The following is a 22,926-nucleotide window of genomic DNA, read 5'->3' on the forward strand; positions in this document are numbered from 1 at the left end:
TATGGATTCAGCTCAGGTGCCCAGGTAGATAGCCACCAAGTGTGTGGTGTAGGCTCTCACTTACAGTCTTAGGCATGGGTTATTGGTGTAGGCACAGGCATCTGGCTATAGCAGGGGGACACACTCTTAGCAAGGCAAGGGGCTGACAGCCGCCCCCGAGTGTCCAGGAGGAAGGCGTGTCCCTGTTCCCTAGAGCGTGTAGGTGAGTGGGTTTTGCAGCCGGGCTATGAGCACCTAATGCTGTTGGCTGTAAGGACTTGGGGGGCACCTCTTATTCATGGGCCCCTATTGCATGTGGCTAGGTGGTGTGGGTGGAGCCACCAGTCCTTAGGCCCCTGATGTGTGTAGGTGAAGACCCTGTTTAATGGACAGAGCAATGTCAAATGTCAAGAACCTGCCACTTCACACCTGAAACACTTGAAGTTAGGGTTCCGGTATATACCCTGTTGTACTGCAGTAATGAGGGCATATGCTGTTGAGATGGGCCCACACAAGTCTATGCAGGGGGAAGGGCACTCCAAGTCCGTGGATCCCTTATGCTTGTGCCTAGGCAAAGGAGCTGTGCCTGCCCTGGGTTCCTGGCTTAGGGAAGCCAGCAGTTTATCTTTTCCCCCCGTTTGTTAATTTGTTCATTCTCCAAGGCTCTGGGCATTTGACAGATCCTACTTCTGGCCCAGGGTACTTGGCAGTTGCTGAAGAGGGTCTTCAACCCAGTGCAGAGCAGGGAGCAGGGCGGTAAATGGGAGACAGGTTTTTTCTAAGGGGCGTGTTTTTGATCCACGTGGTAGGCCATATGCAGTTACTTATCTTCTGCTGATGGAGGGCTGCTTCTTATTGGTTCTGGGGGTCCAAGTAGACTCTCAGCGGTTGGGTCTCTCTTAGTGCTGAAAATGCGCCTCCTGAGCACGGCTGCTTGCCTGCCTCACCGCTCACCCCTGCGCTGATCAGGCCTAAAGGGCTTAGGCTCTCACTGGGTCAGGTCTGGCAACTCCTTGCTACTTCTGAACCATCTCTCCCTCCCCCTGCCACTCCATCCGGTTCCTCATGTCTGCCTTTGATTGCCCAGATTGCCATATATAATCGAATCACTTGTTTTTCCTGGTCTTTTTTGTAAGAGGGTCCACTGGAAGCATCTGACTACTCCACTATCTTGGCCCTGCCTCCTGGGTCTGTTTCTTATTTGGATTATTTGCGTCCTCTCTTGTTTTTCTTTTGTCAGTTTGGCCAGTGGTTTGTCAATCCTTTCAAAGAACCAACTTTTGGTTTTGCTAATTGTTTCTGTTGTTTTTCTGTTCTCTATTTCATTTATTTCTACTCTGATCTTCATTATTTCTTTTCTTCTGGTGACTGTGGGCTTCTTTTGCTGTTGTCTTCCTATTTGTTCGAGTTGTGTAGCTAATGTTTTGATTTTATCCCTTTCTTTTTTGATGTGTGCATCTATTGCTATCAGTAGACATCTGAGCACTGCCTTTGCTGTGTCCCAAAGGTTTTAGTATGATGTGTTTTTCATTCTCGTTTGATTTCACAAGTTTTTTGATTCCATCTTTGATTTCTTCTATTGCCCAGTGGTTTTTAAGCAGGGTGTTATTCAGTGTCCATGTAATTGTTTTTTTTCCCATGCTCTTCCTGTTGTTAATTTATACTTTGATGGCATTGTGATCAGAGAAGATACTTCGTATTATCTCAGTGTTTTTGATTTTGTTGAGTATTGCTTTGTGTCCTAAGATGTGGCCTTTTCTGGAGAACGTTCCATGTGCATTGGAAAAGGATGTATACTTTGCAGCTGTTGGGTGGAGTGTTCTATATATGTCTACGAGTACATGTTGGCTGATTGTGGCCTTTAGATATTCTGTGTCTTTGTTGAATTTCTTTCTAGATGTTCTGTCCTTTACCAGAAGTGGTGTGTTGAAGCCTCCTATTATTGTGGAACTGTCAGTTTCTCTTTTCAGTGCTGTTAGAGTTTGTTTTATGTATTTTGGAGCCCTGTCATTGGGTGTGTAGATATTTATTATGGTTATGTCTTCATGAGGAATCATTCTTTTAATCATTGTATAATGTCCTTCTTTGTCTTTTGTGGTGGGCTTTGTTTTAAAATCTGTTTTATCTGAGATTAGTATTACCATTTCTCCTCTTATTTGGTAGCTATTTGCATGATATATTTTTTTCCATTCTATGATTTTTAAAAAAATTAATTTCTTTGTTTCTAAGCTGTGTCTCTTGTAGACAGCATGTTGATGGATCCTGTGTTTTCATCCATTCTGTCATTCTCTGTCTCTTTATGGGTGCACTTAGGCCGTTTATGTTCAGTGTTACTATTGATAGATGTGAGTTTATTGCTGTCATTTTGTAGTACTTTTTTTGTGGCAATGACGTTTTCTTTGTTCTTCTTACTCTCTTGTACTGAATGGTTTTGTTTGTGGATTTTTTTTTTTATTTGTTTTATTTTTGTAGATTTTGTTACACACACGCTTTTAAAGAACCATTTTAGAGTAAGCGGCATACTTTATATTCATTTATCCCTAAACACTTTAGTCTGTATTTCCTAAGAACTAGTGCATTCCTTTTCACAATCAGAATACAGTTTTCCAGATTAAGAAATCACGTGATTCCATGCTATTATCTAATTCTCAGACCTTACTCAGATTTCTCCAGATGTCCTAATGATACGCTTTATGGCCATTATTTTTTTTTTTCTAGTTGAAGAACCAATGATGATCACTTTTTTTTTTAAATGTTTATTCTGAAATTTATATTGAAAGAGTCAAGAATAATTAAGGAATACTTTTGTTAATTACCATAAATATATATGTAATAAAACATTTCACCATTCTTCACATGTACAGTTCAGTGACATTGATTATGTTTATCATGTTGTTCAACTGTCACCATTATCCATTTCTAAATTTTTCCATCACCCTTAACAGAAGCTCAGTGTTTCCTAAGCAGTGAGCTCCTGTTTCCCTCCTTCTCCCTCCCCCACCTGGTAACCAGATGACTTATTGCATTTAATTTTCATGTTTCTTTCATCTCTTTTAATCTGTAACAACAACAAAAATTCTGGAACACTGCCACCTGTCTGTCAGTTTGTCATACTGTGGTGACTTGTGTGTTGCTGGAAGCTATGCCATCAGTATTTCACATACTGGCAAGGTCATCCATGTTGAACAGGTTTCCATGGAGCTTCCAGACTAAGACTAGGAAGAAAGGCCTGGTGATCTACTTCTGAAAATTAGCCAATGAAAACCCTGTGGATTACAACAAAATATTGTTTGATATAGTGCTGGATGATGAACCCCCTGGGTTGGAAGGCACTCAGAATACACTGTGACCACAACAATGGACTTAAGCATACCGGTGATTGTGAAGACGGCGCAAGACCAGGGCAATGTTTTATTCTGTTGTACGTGGGGTTGCCATGAGTCGGAGCTGACTTGACGGCAGCTAACAACAGCACCCATCTGGGGCAGTTCCTCAGTGCTTCTTTGTTTTTCATGAAATGTATAGTTTTAAAAAAGTACAGAGCGTTTATTTTCTGCAGTGCCCTCCAGTTTGGCTTTGTCTGGTGTTTCCTTGTGATTGGACTCAGTTATCCATTTGGGGCAGGAATACCACTGAAGTGAAGTGATGTCCTTCTCAGTGCATCACATCAGGAGGCGATGATGTCATCGGTCCCATTATTGGTGCAGGGAATAGATGGTGAATGAGAAGTGGGGACAGCTCTTTCAACAAGTTTGGTAATGAAGGAGAAAAGATAGATGGTAACTTGAGAGGTTATGGGGTCAGGGCAAGATGGGAGGGGCTTGCCCACATTTAAATGTTGATAAGATGAAGCCAGTACAGTGAAAGAGCTGAAGATGCAGGAGAGAACTGTGATCACTTGTTTAAAGTTACATCTGCCAGGTCTCTTCAGCGACTGTGGTGTGATGGATTGCTTTTATATAGCCTTTCTAGGGGGGGTTTATAACTCCCACTAGATGATTGAGTGGGACTATGCAAATAAAGTGCTTGTGGCCCACCAAAGGGATTGGACAGCTTGCTAATAATGCAAATAAAGTACATGGAAGCCTTGTGGGGGTTGGACCATGCAAATAAGGTATATGAAACCCTAATGAGGTGATTAGTCAGTTTGGCCATCCTGCTAGGCTTAAAATGAGCTATCTCAGAGGTGGAGAGTGGGGACCTCACTACCATCAAGAAGAGGAAACAGGAGCAGAATGCATCCTTTGGACCCAGGAGGCAGAGAGAGAGAGAGAGAGAGCTATAACACCAGAGATACCATAAGACAATGAGAAGCAGTGGCAGAGCAATGGCTGCAGCAGAACCAGGAGACTGACACGAGATGGTGTCATGGGCTTCCTGGTGCACGAGCAATGTGGCTACAGTGGGCGTGCTGACCCACGGGGTGCCTTCTGGCAGGCGGCTTCCTGGCCAGAGTGGGGTGCCTCTGGGCACTTGTTGGCAGAGCTAGACTTGCCGACCTGTGGAGCGAGAGAACTGAGTGCCTTTGGGCCGAGGCTTACTGGTGGAGTGAGGTGCCTCCGAGCACTTATTGGCTGAGCTAAAGAGCTTTGTAACACTTGCCCAAGCAGGGCAGAGGCCAGGCCCAGGTGCCAAGAGGCCGATGGCGAGAGAGAGGCCTGCCTGAGGGCATGGCTGGGAAGAGGCTGTCCTGACTGAAGAATTGTTATCTTGAGTTGTTCCTGAACCTGAATTGTAATCTGTTACTTCCCTAATAAACCCCATAATCGTGAGTATTGTCTGTGAGTTCTGTGTGGCCATTGCAATGAATTATGGAACCCAGTAGAGAAGTAGAGAGTGCTGTGGGAGGGATGGCTGGTGTCAGAACTGGTGAAAAGGTTGGAGAGTGGAGGTATGTTTGACCCCCACTTCATAGGAGTCAGCTTTGGGCTGATGCTGATGCTAATTCTCTCTCTTCCCCCTTGTGAAGTTAGAGGAGGGCAGACGTCCCTGCACCTCCGTTTTTACAACGGCCTACACTGTGTTTTTATACGGATAACATGCACCTTCTATACTTTTTTGCCAACTGCTCCCTCTCCCTGCGAGGTATTTTTGTAAGCGCCACTATGCCAGTTTGTTTTTACATGTTGCTGTAAAAAAAATTAGCATAGCATGGTAACAAAAATACCTCATGGCGGGAGGGAGTGGTTGGCAAACAAACATAGAGGGTTCGTGCTATTTGGGTAAAAATGTGGTAATCTGTTTCTTCAGTTACTTATTTTGATGTTAAGTTGTCACTGATTTGGTCAGTGGGAGCTCCTTTAAATCATTCCTGTGTTCCTTTGACATATCTCCATCATTTTTCTTTTCTTTTCTGTTATTTAGTATCTAATTTCTGGCACAAGATATTTTAAGCTCATCTTATACTTTCCCTGCCTCTGTCCTGGGATCAGCCATTTCTTTAAGGAGCCCTGGCTCATGGTTCATTTTATTGGAGAAGGGTTTTTAGAGTCCAAGATCTAGATATTAGGTGTGCTCATTGCCTCTGGCATATCATTGCTTTTAGGACCTTTCAGCAGATCACACACATACACACACACACACAAACACACACACAGTCATATACGTAAATGCATATCATTACTGATACCTGTTTCTCTATTAATCATGAGTTGATATTCATACATCCAAGTCCAGTATAACACTGTAGGGTTCTTCTTAGCCTTCTTCCATTCTGTATTTGTATCTCTCCTCTTCAACACTGAGAAACATGTCTGCATACATTACACAATATTTTTACCGTATTCAGTCCTGCAGTACCTAGAAGATAACTTTATAATTGCTGCTCTCATGAAAAAAAAAACAAAAACCAAACATATTGTTGCTGAGTTGATTCTAGCTCATGGTGACCCCATGTGTTACAGAGTAGAACTACTCCATAGGGTTTTCTTGGCTGTAATCTTTACAGAAGCAGATCATTAGACCTTGCTTGCAGGGTGTCGCTGAGTGGATTCCTTTAAGTCAGTAGTCAAGTGCAAACCATTTGCACCAGCCGGGGGTCTTGCTGCTCCTGTACTGCCCCATTAACGGAGTAGGGTTCAAGACTGCATATTTTTTTAAGGTTATTCTATTTATTTGGAATATAATTAGGTTTATTTGTTTCTGTTAGTATTCAATTTTAGGTTTTTTTCTCTTTTTGTCAAAATTATGCAAAAAGGTATTTTCATGGTAGTGTCACATTTTCCTGTCCCTTCTAACTAGTTCTGATTTAACCTTGTAGGTTAACCAATTTCATTATTTCTGGTTTATTCTTCCTCTGTTTATTTTTGCATATGTAAACAGATATATATTTTTTTTTTCTCTTCTTTCTTACAGAAGAGGTAGCATTCATTTTATTGGAGGATATTTAGAAACCAAGATCTGGGTATTAGGTATGCTCATTTGCTTTTATCATTAAAATATATATCCTGGAGCTGACTGCATGGCAGTTTATAGAGATTTCCTTGTTCTTTTTTCTTTACAGACGTGTAGTACTACATTGTGTGAATGTACCATAGTTTATGCATCCACGCTCCTGTATATGGCATTTAGGTCATTTTCAGTATTTTACAATTGCAAACAATGCTACAATGAATAACCTTGTGCATATGTATTTTTCTATTGTTGGAGGTCTGTCTTTAGGGTAAATTTCTAGAAGTGGGATTTCTGGGTTAAAAGATAAGTGCTGTGTAATTTTTTTTAAAAAATTGCCAAATTCTGCTTTATGAGGGTTGTAACATTTTGAATTCTCACTGGCAATATACAGTGAGAACCGGCACTTATGGGACTGCCTTGTTTTTCCTGGTCTCACAAGTTTTCCGCCTTTGACAGAGTGCAGTTACCGCTTTTCTTTCGTTGTCTGTTTAGTGGAAAATATTTGAGTTTTCCTTCTCTGACAGGTCTCTGCCTTACACAGGTTCCGGCTTTCGCAGGTTTTACTGTATAAGCGTGTGTGTTTACTCACAGCCTCATCAGCAGAGTGTGTGGTAAGACTTTCTGATATATGTATTTTTTAATTTTGTAGGTAAGAAATGGCATCTAAGTGTAGTTTTGATTTGCATTTCTCCTATGAATGAAATTGAAAATCTTCCATATACTTAAGGGTCATTACAATACTTATTTGTTCATGTCTTTTGCCCATTTTTTCTGTAGGGTTTTGGTTTTTTCCTTAATTTATAAGAGTTCTTTATATTTAGGGATATTAGTCTTTTACATGTGTAATATGTTATAAATATTTTCTCTCAGCATATTTGCCATGTTATTTTGCCATGCAAAATATATTTTTTGAAAATATAGTTTGAATTTATCATTCTTTCTTTTTTTTTTACCTGTAGATTTTGAATCATGTTCTGAAATTCTTTCCCAAAACCAAAGTACTAGAGAAATTTACTCATGTTTTCTTCTACAGCTTGTGTGGCCTCACTTTTTACATTTAGTTCTGTGATCCATTTAGAGATTATTTGGGTATATGGTATGAGGTATGGATCCAGTTTTTATCTTTTTCTAAATGGCTGTTGAATTGTCCTAGCACTGTTTATTAAAAAGACCACCCTTGCCAAAAGATTGGAGATTCTACCTTTGTCACGTACTAAATTTCCACATATACTTGGTTCTGTTTCTGTACTTTCTATTTTATTTGGCTGGCCTGTTTCTCTAGTCATACTCCAATATCACACTGTTTAAGAGAAGGTTTGTAATGTGTTCTGATAGACTTCCTCATAAACTTTTTTATTCAGTTTTTTTTTTTTTTTTTAGCAATTCATGTTTATTTTTCTATACGAACTTTAGTATTAACTTGTTTTGCTTCGTAAGCTTATTAGTATTTTTTAGTAGGACATATTGTATTAATAAATTAACTAAGGAAGAGCAACATCTTTATAATGTTGTGCTTTACTACCCAAGAACAAAGTGTATCTTTCCTTTTATTCAAGTGTATTTTTTTTGAGAGTTTAATGTTTTTCTCATACACATTTTGCTCATTTCTTGTTAAGTTTATTCCTAAGTATTTTATGTTTTTTGATACTCTTTTAAATGGAATTTTCTCTTCCATTATACTGCCTAGCTGGTTATCGTTTGTGTTTATGAAGGCTATTGATTTCTGTATATTATGTTGATATCTTGCTACCTTATTGAATCTTATTTGAATTAGTTTTATTATTGATTTTTTAGGGGTTTCTAGATACGTTATTACATTATTTGCAAATATAATTTTACTTGTTTTCTAAGTCTTATCCCTCTGATTGGTTTCTTTTGTCTATTGCATTAGCTAAAACCTCCAGGATAGTGTTAAATAATAGTGGGTATTCTTCCCCTGTTCCTGATCTTGTGGAAATACCGCTATTGTTTCCTTCTTAAGTGCGGTGCTGGCTTCAATCCAGTACTGAGGTCTGTATATTTTACCACGTTAAGGAAATATCTATCGATTTCTGTTTCCTTGAGTCTTTTTTTTTTTTTTAAATCAGGAGTGAGTATTGAATTTTGTCAAAGACTTTTTCACCTCTTTAGAGATAATCGTGAGTTTATTCCTTAGATCTAGATATATGACATGATATTACGGATTTGCTAACATTGAACTATCCTTGCATTCCTAAAATAAATTCTACTTGACTATGATGTATTCTTTTCCTTAATGTGGTGTTAGATGTTGTTTGTTAATATTTTATTTAGTATTTTTGCATTAATATTCATAAGTGATATTGGTCTGTAGTTTTCGTGTGTGTGCAGTCTTTATCAGGTTGAGGTAACAATGTTGTACTTGGTTTTATGAGAATAATATGGAAGTTTTCTGATTTTTTTAAGTTCTGGAACAATTTATGTAGCATTGGGACTGTCTTTATAGGTTTTATAGAATTCATATGTGAAACTGTTTGAGCCTGGTGCTTTTTTGTGAGAAGGTGCCACAATAACTTTGTTTCCTCTTTGTATATTGGATTGTTTAAACTGTCTATTTCTGTTCAGGCCGATTTTGGTAAATTATATTTTCTTAGGAAATTATCCATTTCATCTGGGTTTTCCAATATGTTTTCATAAGGGAGTGTAAGTAATCTCTATACTTTTAAAATGTTTTCTCTGTTTCAGAACTTATTTCCCCATTGTAATTTCTATTTTTTTTTTTTATTGTTGTACTTGAAGTTTACAATTCAAGTTAGTCTCTCGTACAAAAATTTATACACACATTGCTGTGTGACCCTAGTTGCTCTCCTTATACTGTGACAGCACACTCCTCTTTTCCACCCCAGATTTCCCGTGTCCATTCAGCCAGCTCCTGACCCTTTCTGCCTCTGGACAGAAGCTGCCCATTTAGTCTGATTTATCTACTTGAGCTAAGAAGCACACTCTTGACAAGTATTTTTATGTCGCATAGTCCAGTCTGATCTTTGTCTGAAGAGTTGGCCTTGGGAATGGTTTTAGTTTTAGTTTTGGGCTAACAGAGAATCTGGGGGCCATGTCTTCCAGGGTCCCTCCAGTCTCAGACCATTAAGTCTGGTCTTTTTACTAGAATTTGAGTTATGCAGCCTACTTTTCTCCTGCTCCATCAGGGACTCTCTGTTGTGTTTCCTGTCAGGGTGGTCATTGGTGGTAGCCGGGCACCATCTAGTTCTTCTGGTGTCAGGCTGATGAAGTCTCTGGTTTATGTGGCCCTTTCTGACTCTTGGGCTAATACTTTCCTTGTGACTTTGGTGTTCTTCATTCTCCTTTACTCCAGCTGGGTTGGGACCAATTGATGCATCTTAGATGGCTGCTTGCTACTTTTAAGACCCCAGACGCCACTCACCAAAGTAGGATGCAGAACATTTTCTTAATAAACTTTGTTATGCCAGTTGACCTAGATGTTCCCAGCAGCCATGATCTCCCGACCCCCACCCCTGCTACTCTGTCCCTTAAAGTGTTTGGTTGTGTTCAGGAAACTTCTTAACTTTGGTTTAGTCCAGTTGTGCTGACTTCCCCTGTAGTGTGTTTTATCCTTCCCTTCACCTACGATACTTCTTGTCTACTATCTACCTAATGAATACCCCTCTCCCTCCCTCCCTACCCTTGTAACCATCAAAGAATGTTTTCTTCTGTGTTTAAACCTTTTCTTGAGTTCTTATAATAGTGGCCTTATACAATATTTGTCCTTTTGCGACTAAATTCACTGAGCATAATGTCTTCCAGATTCCTCCATGTTATGTTTCAAGGATTTGTTATTGTTCTTTATCTTTGCGTAGCATTCCATCCATTGTGTGAATATACTATAATTTGTTTATTCGTCCATTGATGGGCATCTAGGTTGTTTCCATCTTTTTGCTCTTGTGAACAGTGCTGCAGTGAACATGTGTGTGCAGATATCTATTTGTGTGACAGCTCTTATTTCTCTTAAGATACATTCCAAGGAGCGGAATTGCTGGATAATATGGTACTTCTATTTCTAGCTTTCTAAGGACGCGCCAAATCGATTTCCAAAGTGGTTGTACCATTTTACGTTCCCGCCAACAGTGTGTAAGTGTTCCAGTCTCTCCACAACCTCTCCAGCATTTATTATTTTGTGTTTTTTGGATTAATGCTAGCCTTGTTAAGGTGAGATGGTATCTTATTGTAGTTTTGATTTGTATTTCTCTAATGGCTAATGATCCTGAGTATTTCCTCATGTATCTGTTAGTCGCCTGAATGTCTTCTTTGGTGAAGTACCTGTTCATATCCTTTGCCCATTTTTTAACTGGGTTATTTGTCTTTTTGTTGTTGAGGTTTTGCAATATTTTGTAGATTTTAGAGTTTAGACACTGATTGGATTTGTCATAGCCAAAATTTTTTTCCCGGTCTTCAGGTTGTCTTTTTACTCTTTTGGTGAAGTCTTTTAATGAGAGTAAGTGTTTCATTGTAATTTCTTGTTTTGTTTATTTGGGTCCCCATCCCTTTTTTAAAATTAAGTTAGGTAATGGTTTGTCTATTTTGTTAATTTTTCAAAGAACCAAGATTTTTATCTATTAATTAAAGTTACTGTTTTTCTATTTTCTACCTCATCAACTTTTGCTTTTGTCTTTATTTCCTTCCTTGAGTTTTCTTTTGGTTTACTTTATTTTTCGAGCTGTTTGAGTTGGGAACTTAATACATTTATTTTCATTCTTTGAATTGATAAACCTATTTAAAGCTCTGAATTTTCTTCTGTTCACTGTTTTTAATGTATACCATACATTCCAATAGGTAATGTTTTATTATTTTAGAAATTAGGTAATTTAAGTTTATATTTCCCCATTTATGTAAGAGTTGCTTAATAGAAGGTTTTTTTTTTTTTTAATTTTCAGATAGAAGAGCCTCTTTTTTTTTTTTAAGTTTATTTTGTTATTTCTAGTTTTATTATACTGCATTGAGAGTGTGGTTTGTAATATTTCTACTTGTGGAACTTAGTGATGTTTTCTTTGTGACCTAATAGATGATCGAATTTTTGTGACTGTTCCATGTATATGCTTGAGAATTCTCTGGCAACAAGGTATAATGTTCTACGTATACATCCATAAAATCTACCTTATTAATTATGTTATTTACTTGTATATACTTACTTATTTTTACCATTTTCGTATATTGATAGTGGTGTACTGAAACCTCCTACTTTTAGTGTGTTTCTATTTACATTTCTTAAGTATATCTAACCCTGTTTGGAGTTAAAGACTTTCTTCTCTATAAAGATAGTTGCTATGTTTTTGGTACATAGATATCCATACGTGTTAAATCTTCACTGTGAGTTCAAGCCTAATGACTTGGGGATTTTTCCTTTAACAATTACTAAGCTATATCTTGAAGTTTACCTTCTCAGGTCAGTTTTCCCATGAACACAGTTGGCCCTTTCAAGATGTAGATTCAGTCTTTTTTTTTTTTTAAGTTTCTGTAAAGTTTTCTTGGGTTATAGTTTTAAATATTAGTTCTATTTCATTGTTTTTCTTCTTCAGGGACTCCAATTACCTACCTAAAAGATCTTCTTTGCCTGTCTTCCATTTTGAACACTTTCTTATTAACCCTTTTTATTTTCCTTAATCTTTTTTTCATTCTCTTGGTTGTTTTATTTAATAAAATTTTACTTAATAATTCTCCCCTTGGACATCTTGTAATTTTATCTTCAATTCTAAGAGTTTTCTTTTAAAAAATCTCTTTCCTGAGTTCAATCAATTCTTATTTTGTTTCTTCCTGTTTTTTGTCCATTTCTGCTCTTAGTTTTTGAATACCTGGTTCAACACTTTTTTTTAAATTAATACCACAATTGTTTGAGTATATTTAATTCTGTTTAGAATGTTGTGTTATAATTTTCTTCTGCTTCATGAATTTTTTTGGCGGAAATGTGGAGGGAAGGAATTTTCATTAGCTGAAATATTTCAGTTACAATTTTCTGTTACTTTGTTATTTTGCCTGTGTATGGATGTAGACTACTTTAGTCTGTACATTTTGTGGACAAGGTTGGGAGTTTGGGGTGGCTCATAAGATTCTTGCAGTCCTTGATTGATGCAAACAGTTAACGTGTTCGACTGCTAACTGAAAGACTGGAGGTTTGAGTCCACCCAGAGACAGCTTAGAAGAAAGTCCTGGGAGTCTACTTCTGAAAAATCAGCCATTGAAAACCCTATGGAGCACAGTTCTACTCTGACACACATGGGATTGCTGTCTCCCTATAGATTCTAGCAGCCTGTTAAAGTTGTCATTCTGAGCTTTCCTGAATTCCTCTATTGCTTTGTCTTTGTGTTCCTTGGCTTGGTCTGCATTTTGCATGATCTCCTTCCTGATCTCTTGAAGAGCTGTGTATATTAATCTTTTGAATTCTACCTATGGTAATTCCAAGACCTTATCTTCCTCCGGGAGGTTTCCTGATTCTTTGTTCTGGTCACTTGCTGGAGCCATCTTGATCTGCCTCTTTATGTGATTTGATATTGACTGTTGTCTCTGAGCTGTCAATAAGATATTATATTTGTTCATTATATGTTTGCTTACTGTGTCCTAGCTTTTTGTTTTGTTTTGATATGCCCACATAGGCTGGTCGTGTGAGCCACTTTGGTTATTGGCATCTTTGAAGCTCTCACATCCTGTCACCAGGTGATTAGGGCTGCTACTAGGTGTGTGAGCCCAGGAGTCCGTTCACTTTTCTTGTGTGGATTCAGCTCAGGTGTTCAGGTCATCGATCACTGAGTGTGTGGTGCAGGCTCTCATCTACAGCCCTAGACGGGCAAGGCTATGTAGGGGTGATTGAAGCAGGCACAGGTATCTGGCTGCAGTAGGGCACTATGTGCTGAGCAAGGTAGGGGGCTGATGGATATCCCTGAGTGCCTAGGTGGAAGGCGTGTCCCTGTTCCCTGGAGTGTGTAGGTAGGTGGGTTTTGCTTCCGGACTTTGGGCACCCAGTGCTGTTGGCTTTAAGGACTGGGAAGCACCACTTATTCTCAGACCTCCGTTGTGCGTGGCTAGGTGAAGTGGGTGAAACCGCTATTCCTCAGGCCCCTGATGTGGGTGGCTGAGGACCCTGTCATGAATCTGCCACTCCCGTTTGGCTGTTGCAGTTGAAAATAGGCTTCAGGTATATACCCTGTTCTATGCTAATGAGGGCTTACGCTGTTGAATCGGCCCACACAGGTCTAGGCAGAGGTAAAGGCATTCAAAGTCTGTGGACCCCTTATTCCTGTGCCTAGTCAAAGGGGCAGTACCTGCTCTGAGTTCCTAGCTTAGGAGGCATGGCGATTTTTTAAAGCTTTGAGACTAGTTTGGGCGCGGTTAGTCCTGAGTACCTGAGACTGGTTTGGGTGTGGTTAGTCCTAAAAGCTTAGGGGAGTTGGTGGTTTTCTTTGTTTGTTTGTTTTTTCCCTAAAGCCATGAGACTGGCATGGCTACTGTAGCTCCTATTTCTGGCTTAGAGGGCATGGCAGTTATTGACTACAGCCAGACTGATATGGGAGCAGAGCAGGGAGGGGCGTGGATGAGGGGAAAAGAGGCACTTCTCTGCCAGGAAAGTCTCAGAGGGGGAGGGTTATTTTGATCCCATGTGGTAAGTTAGATGCTTGCATTTAACTTTCACAGATCCAGCATCACTGCCCCCTGGCTCTGGAGTCTTGTGCAGACTCTCCACCACCTGGTCTCTCCTGACGTGGTAAAATGCGTCCCAAGCGCTACTGCTTGCCGTAGCCCAAGTGTGCCAACTGATCCAGCCAGCTGGTGCTGGCTAACTCAGGTCTGGCACTTCTCCACTGCTTCTGAACCGTCTCTCCCTCTCCCTACCACTCAGTCCAATTCCTCAACTTTGTCTTTGATGTTCAGGGTTCCTAGATTGTCATATATAATGGATTCACTTGTTTTTTTTGGTCTTTGTTGTAAGAGGGACCATAGGAAGCATCTGACTGATCCGCCATCTTGGCCCTGCCTCCTTGTGCTGGAATTTGGTGTTTAGTTTTCCGCTTATGGGTAATTTGAAGTTAATAGTCTCTGTCTTGCAGTAATGTAGATGGTGTGGGTTAGATGCTCCTGTTGAACTCTATAGTATTTTGGAGGGTATGTGGAGTGGTTTGAATTTAGCAAGCCACCATTTTCGGAGGAATACCTGGAAATATGTATCATCTTTTAAGCACTGTTCTTTTCATAACCTAAATGTAAATAATCTTGTACACAATTGCTTTTATTCTTTACATTTGAATTTTTAATAAGTTTTTTTTTTTATTTGGTTGGTTAAGGTTAATTTTATCTCTTTAAATGTGTGAATAGGCAGTTACCAACTTTTGATTATTTTACGCCTCTGAAGGTTACTTTTCAGCTACTTAGCATGAAGTTTTAGAGGATGCGTTAGACTTGGAATCTGGAGACTAAGCCCTTGGTTATTTACTAGTTAGGTTATCTGTGGGTCTTCATTTCATCAGCTGTAAAACATGAGGGGTACAATATACGATCTCAAAGTTGTTTTCTCATTTGAGTATATGCACCTGTGAACACTGAACAAAATTTCTCATAGAGGTAATATTATACATGATAATTAGGTTTTTGGCCCAGTCCACAAAAGCCTTTACTTGGGTCATTGATGTTTCTGGGGCCAGTGCATCCAGAGTAGGGGAGCAGAGATTGCAAGCATTTACCTCACTTTCCCTTTGCCATTGCCTTCCTTGCTCTGTAGACTTTTGTGTGGGGAGGAGCAAATCTAGGGTTGAGAGAGGAAAGGCTGATGCTAAAGGCCACCATGGCAAGAAAGGAGGAAAAACATTGAGAGGAGAAATTTCCAAGTGGCAATAACTGGATGAGAAGGAAAGTTCCTGTAGGCTTAGGCAGCTTCCTTTGGGTGTGGATTTTTATGGTAAGGATGTAAATTAGATGCTGATATTGCTAAGTTGTCTATGAAATGGTGTCCTTAGAATCTTATTGTAATTGATGATACCATAAAATAGAATTAGTGTTAATAAGTGGTCATCAGTGAAAATGGAAGGGGCTTGGATTTCAATCAATAAGTCAATAAATTACCCAAAATAAGCAAAATTGAATAAAACAGAGTTCCAGATCTAAGGGAGTTTATGGTCATAAGGAGATAAAGACTTTTTTCCTTATATCTGAAGAATAATGTAGAGAAGGTGCTTTGAGCTTTTTTTTTAATGAGTTGCCACAGAAATGTAAGGCGGTGTTTAATTTCCTGAGTCTGCTGTAACAATTTTCTACAAACTTGATACTGAAAACAACAGAAAGTTATTCTTTCACAGTGCTAGAGACCAGAAATCTGAGATCAGTTCCCTGGACCCAAATCAAGGTGTTAGTAACACCACACTCCCTCCAGCACCTCTGGAAGGGAATCTGTTCCTTGACTCGTCCAGCTTCTCCTGGCTGCTAGCATTCTGTGGCTGTGTCCTTACCACTTCAGTCTCTGCCTTCACCTTCACGTTACCTTCTTGTCTGTGTGTGCGTTGAAATCCTCCTTTGCCTCCCTCTTACAAGGATACATGTGATTATGTTTAGGGCCACCTTGATAATCTGGCATAATCTCCCCATCTCAAGATTCTTAATCCCACCTGCACAGACCCTGTTTTGCTATAATAGGTGACATTTACAGGTTCATTGGATTAGGATGTAGACATATCTTTAGGGGCCATTATTTAGCCCATAACAGGTAGTGGTGTATTATTTTCATGTTGTTATGTTTCCTGTAACTTGACTCGTAAAAGTATAGACATTAGATACAGTAATGTAAGTTTCAGACTAATTTTTGTTTATTTTCCCAACTTGTACAGAAACCTGATTATAACAAATTCTTGTTGGAAGTTATCCCGAGGGATGGACTTAGAGCCAGCACTATCTCACAGAGGGGTCTTTCTAATGCTGTGGTAACTAGTCCCCTTTGAATGACTACTTCATGGACCTTAGTGTTCTAATGTGCTGTTTGTAGGTTTCTTGAAAGCATCTCCTTTAGGTTGAGGTTTTTGGGGCCACTAAGTAAAATTCTCCTCTTCCTCTTTAAAATATTTTTATAACAATGTCTTAGTTATCTAGTGCTGCTCTAACAGAAATACCACTAGTGGATGGCTTTAACAAAGACAAGTTTGTTCTCTCACAGTCCAGTAGGCTACAAGTCCAAATTCAGGGCATCAGCTCCAGGGGAAGGCTTCTGTCCCTGTCGGCGCTGGAGGAAGGTCCTCATCATCATCAGTCTTTCCCCAGACTAGGAGCTTCTCTGCACAGGAACCTTGCGTCCAAAGGACATGCTCTGCTCCCGGTGCTTCTTTCTTGGTGGTATGAGGTCTCCCATTCTCTGCTTGCTTCCCTTTCCTTTTATCTCTTATAAGAGATAAAAGGTGGTGCAGGCCACACCCCAGGGAAACTCCCTTTACATTGGATCAGGCATGTGACCTGGGTAAGGGTGGTGTTACAATTCCACTCTAATCCTCTTTAATGTAAAATTACAATCACAAAATAGAGGACAACCACACAACCCTGGGAATCATGGCCTAGCCAAATTGATACACACATTTTTGGGGGGACACAGTTCAATGATAAACAGCTTTATGGAGACGCCACATAATCTACTGATTTAAAGTGTGATATTCAGTTGTTTTTAGTATATCAATGGAGTTGTGCACCTGTCACTGCAGTCAATTTTAGAACATTTTCATCACTGTAAAAAAGAAGCGCCATATTCTTTAGCAGTCACCCCCACCCCTTTCACCCACCCTCTCCAGCCCTAGGCAACCACTCATCTACCTTCTGTATCTGTGGGCAGAAATGTCCAGATTTGCCTGTTCTGGGTATTCCCTATGTATGGAATCATGCACTATGTGGTCTTTTATGCCTGGCCTCTTTCATTTGGCATAATGTTTTCAAGGTTCATCCACGTTGTAACATTTATCAGTATTTCGTTTCTTTTTTATGTTTGAGTAGTATTCTGTTGTATGGATACACCACAGCTTATTTATCCATTGATCAGTTGACGGACATTTGGGGTGTTTCCACTTTTTGGCCCCTTAACTCTTTTTTTAGTCTCAATTCATTTGAGAAACAGACAGGTATATCAGAGGGTTAAAGATGAAAATATCAGCTATGTCAGTGGTAAAGTTAATTATGACATAAGCTTTGTAATCAAAAAGCCTGCAAATATGAACTTCCTGAAACTGCTTCACCTCCACCCACCTCCCCACCCAACAGGGGTAGATTCTGCTCCCGTAAACGTACTTCAGTGATGAGCAGAGGATGGCTGTGCACTGAGGACAGGCTCGTTTGTAGGATAGAGAAGCCAGAAGGGGCTGATCCATAGATATTTAGTTCCTTTCCTATAGGGAGAGAGACAGGTTGATGGCGAGAGTGCCCCAGTACTTCAGAAAGGGCAGAAAGCTCCCACTTTAGAGGCCAAGGTAGGGAGGAAACTGGGGAGGAGTCAGAATAATTCCTTCTAACACTTAGACGACAGACATTTTGACCATCTATCTTATCAGTTAAGGTGAAGAGTGTTTTTTTTTTCCTTTTCATTATGAATTAGTAAAAACTCCTTCAAATCAAACATGTAAGCAGTTGAACAATTTAAAATATCCCGTTGCCGTTGCTGTTGAGTTGATTCCGACTCATAGCGGCCCTACAGGACAGAGCAGAACTCCCCATACGGCTTCCAAGGCTGTAATCTTTACGGAAACAGACTGCCACGTCTTTCTCCCACGGAGCCGCTAGTGGGTTCAAACCACTGACCTTTTGGTTAGCAGCCAAACACTTAACCCACTGCACCACCAGGGCTCTAATATACGTTATTGTCATATATTTTATAGGTTTCTTCACCAACTGAAGGAAGAAAATTCTGAGTTAATTAATAAACTGTGGACTGATATTCAGCAGAAAACAGCGACACAGTCTTCTGGACCTCCATTATCTGCCACACCACCAGGTGAACAGACGTTTGTTTCTCCCTTGCCTTGTTGCTCAGAGTGCTAGCCTGCTTTATTGGGTTCTTTCGTGAACACGGTGGTTTTCTAAAGGAATGTTATTTGAGCTTTGATTGTTCTAGCCTAGTTGAGTAAGATACTGATGGATGTATCAGTTGAAATACTTTTAAAAATTTTGTTCACTTGAGATGAAGTACTTTTGGAAATGTTCTTCCTTTTAGCTGCTCTGAACGCTACCAGTGCCGTCAAGAGAATCCACACCAGGCTTCAGCCTGAAGAATCTTCTGAGACTCTAGACTCAAGTTATGTTGTGGGACAAGTGCTGAACCCCAGGAAGCCAAAACAGCTGTTAAATAAAGGTTCAGTTTCTTAACTCACAAAGATGAATTCTTAAAACATCTAACTTGATACAGCCACCTTCATCCCTTCTTGTTGTTAGTTGCTGTCGAGTTGATTCCAACTCATGGTGACTCCATGTGTGCAGAGTGGAACTGTACCCCATAAGATTTTCAAGGCTGTGTGACCTTTCAGAAGCAGATTGCCAGGCCTGTCTTCTGAGGCACCTCTGGGTGGGTTTGAACTACCAACCTTTTGGCTAGTAGTGGAGTGCTTAACCGTTTGCACCACCCAGAGATTATTTTATCTTAATCTCCTAGTCAATGTTTTTTTACCCTTAAACTCATCGAGTTGGCCCCAGTTAAGTAAGAGTTCGTTTAATGATAGCTAAGAAGTGCTTGCTTCCATCCCAAGTAACTGTATAGAAAGGTGGTTCTGGTCCATTGATTTATAGATAACGTAAACCTGGTTTAAACTGTAGAGATTTTCATGAGAAACAATGGTGAGAACTTCTATACAAATATTTTATAGATTGTGAATAGCAGTCTAAAGGTTTTTCTAGCAGTATTTGAGTTAATTTTTCCTGGCCTTAAAAATAGAATAATTTCTGTCATCAGTGAAAAGAAAACCGGATTTGCGTGCTCCTTCCAAGCAGAAGAAAAATACGTTATCAACTAGCCCAGCCTCCGCAGATTTCCGAAATAACAATAATTCCAGCCTGGATGTCCTCAGACACATGATAGATGAAGTGGAGCAGGAGATGGAAGAGTATGAGCGGTGGACGGGACGCGAGGTCCAGGGCCTGCAGGGCGGTCAGGGTCTCACAGGGTTCACTCTGTCCCTGGTGAGCTCCCTCTGCCGCCTGCTTCGCTACCTGCGAGAGGTGAGAGCGTGAGGTCTTAAAGTCTCCTCTTCAGGGTTTTTTCTTGTCTCCACTTAATTTATTGCAACCTCTGAATAAAGTACAGTCAGCCTTAAATAGCTTTGCTTAAAACTTCACTTTTAGATTATCTGCAGTGAAAGTTTATGCTCTTCATCGCCCTCTACCATTCATTGCGACACGATCAGATAAATGATACTGATTTTAATATGAGCTTTCGCAAAATATAATTAGTAAGGTAAATCTGCTATAAATGAAATTTTCTTCTGTGTTAATACTAAATATTACTGTTTGTTAGTTATAGGGTAAGTAGAACTACTGAATGTATCCTCACTCTCCTGACTTTCTCTGCACCTCGCTCCCACTGTAGTTCATTGTGGAGAGTGGATGCCTGTTGTCTATAGACATGATAGGTAGGAAAATACAGATGTAGAAGCATGTCTTTTGGCTAATCTCTTGCTTTACAAAGCTATGCCATTTAAACCTGTAGTCATTGATTTTAAATTATGTCTTAATAAACTTAACTTTTGAATAGGTGATAAATTCACATGGCATGAAGTTCAGAGATGCGGAATGGTGTTCAGTGAAGAGTCCTACTCCTGCCCCTTACTTCTGGCCAGCCTGTTGGCTTCCTTGTAGCCACCTATCATGAGCAGATACCAGCATATCCTTTTAGAGATAGTTTGTTTAATGAAATGTAAACTTCTTAATAAAAATTTTTAATTCTCATTACTGTCACATAATATATGTTTCTTTGTAAATATCTTCTTTGATAGCTTTGAGTGACAACTTTCAGTTTTCAGCATGTGATGCTTCTACTGGAAGTTTATTTTTTTTTTATTTGTAGAGTGAGTTGCAACTGCGTAAAGAAGTAGAGACAAGGCAGCAACTGGAGCGAGTACTGGTTGACCACCGAGAGCTCATCGATGCCCTGACAGCTGAAATTCTTCTCCTTAGAGAAGAAAATACTACTGTGCAGGTACTCAGACGACGTCTGAAACTCTTGTATGTTAGTAGTGTAAAACATCTTCAAGAGTGTATGAAATTCTCCTGCAGTTGCCTTTGGTTTGGTTTTGCTGATGTGATTACTTGTCACCTCTTTGTTATCATCAATCATAATTTATTGAAAGTGTATTATATAGGAGGTACCATAGTAGAATCTTGGGCTACAAATAGATACGTAGAACAAGTCTACTGCCATGAAGAAACTTTTTAACTAGTGAGGAAGGCAGCATCTACATTTAATTGGTCACTACCAGTATTACAGTGTTATTGTTAGCTGCCATCGAGTCAGCCCTGATTCATGGTGACCACATGCACAATCGAATGAAACACTGCTCAGTCCTGTGCCATCCCCGTGATCGGTTGTGGATCAGTGATCCATTGTGATTCATAGGCTTTTCATTTGCTGATTTTTGGAAGTAGATTGCGAAGCCTTTCTTCCTGGTCTGTCTTAGTCTCCAAGCTCTGCTGAAACTTGTTCCCATCCCAACAGCATGCAGTCTACCACTGACAGATGTGTGGTGGCTGCACATAAGGTGTATCGGTCAGGAATTGAACCTGGGTCTCCCACATGGAAGGCAAGAACAGTAGGTTACCCAAAATGTGATATGAGTGTTATGATACTTAGTCTAAAACAGCAGAGGACAGCTTTGATGAAACCTCCCGTAATTACAGCAGATGCCATTTACAGTTTTTTTTATGGTGTCTTCCTATTTGTTACATAAGTTCTCTATTACTTGTCTGGCTAATTGCTACTTTTTCCTTTTTTTAGGACTTAGACAGCATCTCTTCTGGAAAACCTTATTGCTTCTATGCTGCATTAAGTGTTCTTCCTGAGTACTTTTAATACCCTGTGGATATTGCTATCATTGCATTTACCAAGTTCTGTTATACTTATGTGTTACCTGTCATTGAGACTGTGAGCAGTTTGAGGGCAGAGACTGTGTATTCATCTTTCTGTTCTCAAGTAGTTGCTATTATTATTACTTTTATCATCTGCCAAAAGAGACTATAAAATCATAGTTAGTAGACAAATTGTGTTTGTGCCAATGGACATTAGATGTAAGATGTACAATTTTTAAAATTGAGATATAATTCACATACTATAAAATTTACCCTTTTAAAGTATACAATTCAGTGGTGTTTAGTATATCCACAAGATTGTGTAACCATCCCGTTAAAAACCCATTGCGGTCACGTCAGTTCTGACTGATAGCAACCCTATAGGACAGAGTAGAACTACCCCATAGGATTTCCTAGTCTGTAATCTTTACGGAAGCAGATTGCCACATCTTTCTCCCATGGAGTGACTGGTAGGTTTGAACTGCTGATCTTTCAGTTAGCAGCTGAGTGCTTAACCTCTGCACCGCCAGGGCTCCTTGTGTAGCCATCACACCACTATCCAAAACATTTTCCTCACCTCAAAAAGAAACCCCATACTCTTTAGCAGTCACTCCCCATTCTCCCCTTTCTCACCCCTGGGAATCAGCAGTCTACTTTCTGCCTTTATGGATTTGCCTATTCCAGACATTTCGTGATAGTTGAACCATACAACATGTGGTCTTTTGTGTATGGCTTCCTCTACTTAGCATTATGTTGTGGCATGTATCAGTACTTCATGTGTTTTTATGGATGAGTAGTATGCCCTTGTGTGCATATGTCACATTTTCTCCATTCATCTATTGATGGACATCTGTGTTACTTCCTCTTTTGGGCTATTATGAGTACTGCTGCTATAAATATTCTATACAAGTTTTTGTGTGGACATTTTCAGTTCTCTTGAGAAGACATGCAATTTTAAAATGTACTCGTTCGTTCAGGAAATCTTAACTGAACACCTACTGTGGGCCTGGCAGTGTTCTAGGTGCAGGAAATACAGTCGTCAGTGAAACAAAAATCCTTGGCCTCATGGCACTTATGTTCTACATAAATTCATTTTTTTTAAATTTTTTATTATTTCCCATACAAAAATTTATACATACATTGTTATGTGACCCTAATTGCTTCCCCTATACTGTGACAGCACTCTCCTCCTTCCCACTCCTGATTCCCCATGTCCATTCATCCAGCTTCTAACCCTCTCTGCCTTCCCATCTTACCTCCGGACAGAAACTACCTGTTTAGTCTCTTATACCTACTTGAGCAAAGAGGCACACTCCTCACGAGTATCACTTTATGTCCCACTGTCCAGTCCAATCCCTGTCTGAAGAGTTGGCCTCGGAAATTGCTTTAGTTCTGGGCTGATAGAGAATCCGGGGGCCATGCTTTCCAGGGTTCCTCCAGTCTCAGTCAGACCATTAAGTCTGGTCTTCTTACTAGAATTTGAGTTCTGCACCCCACCTTCCTCCTGCTCCATCTGGGACTCTC

General features: G+C 39.8%; 1 protein-coding gene across 5 annotated transcripts in view; it reads left to right on the forward strand.

The window, feature by feature from the left end:
* The window catches only part of SPICE1 (spindle and centriole associated protein 1), a 116,743-nt gene that overhangs the window by 40,039 nt on the left and 53,778 nt on the right, over positions 1–22,926 (forward strand). For all 5 annotated transcript variants that reach the window (XR_002823619.1, XR_002823620.1, XM_023728873.1 and 2 more), the window contains exons 8-11: positions 18,228–18,343; positions 18,563–18,700; positions 19,295–19,560; positions 20,405–20,536. Coding sequence is in view for 3 of the 5 variants with exons in the window: in XM_023728873.1 (XP_023584641.1) it covers positions 18,228–18,343; positions 18,563–18,700; positions 19,295–19,560; positions 20,405–20,536 (652 nt within the window). In the remaining 2 variants the exon portion in view is untranslated. The remainder of the gene's footprint in view (positions 1–18,227; positions 18,344–18,562; positions 18,701–19,294; positions 19,561–20,404; positions 20,537–22,926) is intronic.

Source organism: Trichechus manatus, unplaced genomic scaffold, assembly GCF_000243295.1.
Source record: "Trichechus manatus latirostris isolate Lorelei unplaced genomic scaffold, TriManLat1.0 scaffold00026, whole genome shotgun sequence".
Taxonomy (NCBI): domain Eukaryota; kingdom Metazoa; phylum Chordata; class Mammalia; order Sirenia; family Trichechidae; genus Trichechus; species Trichechus manatus.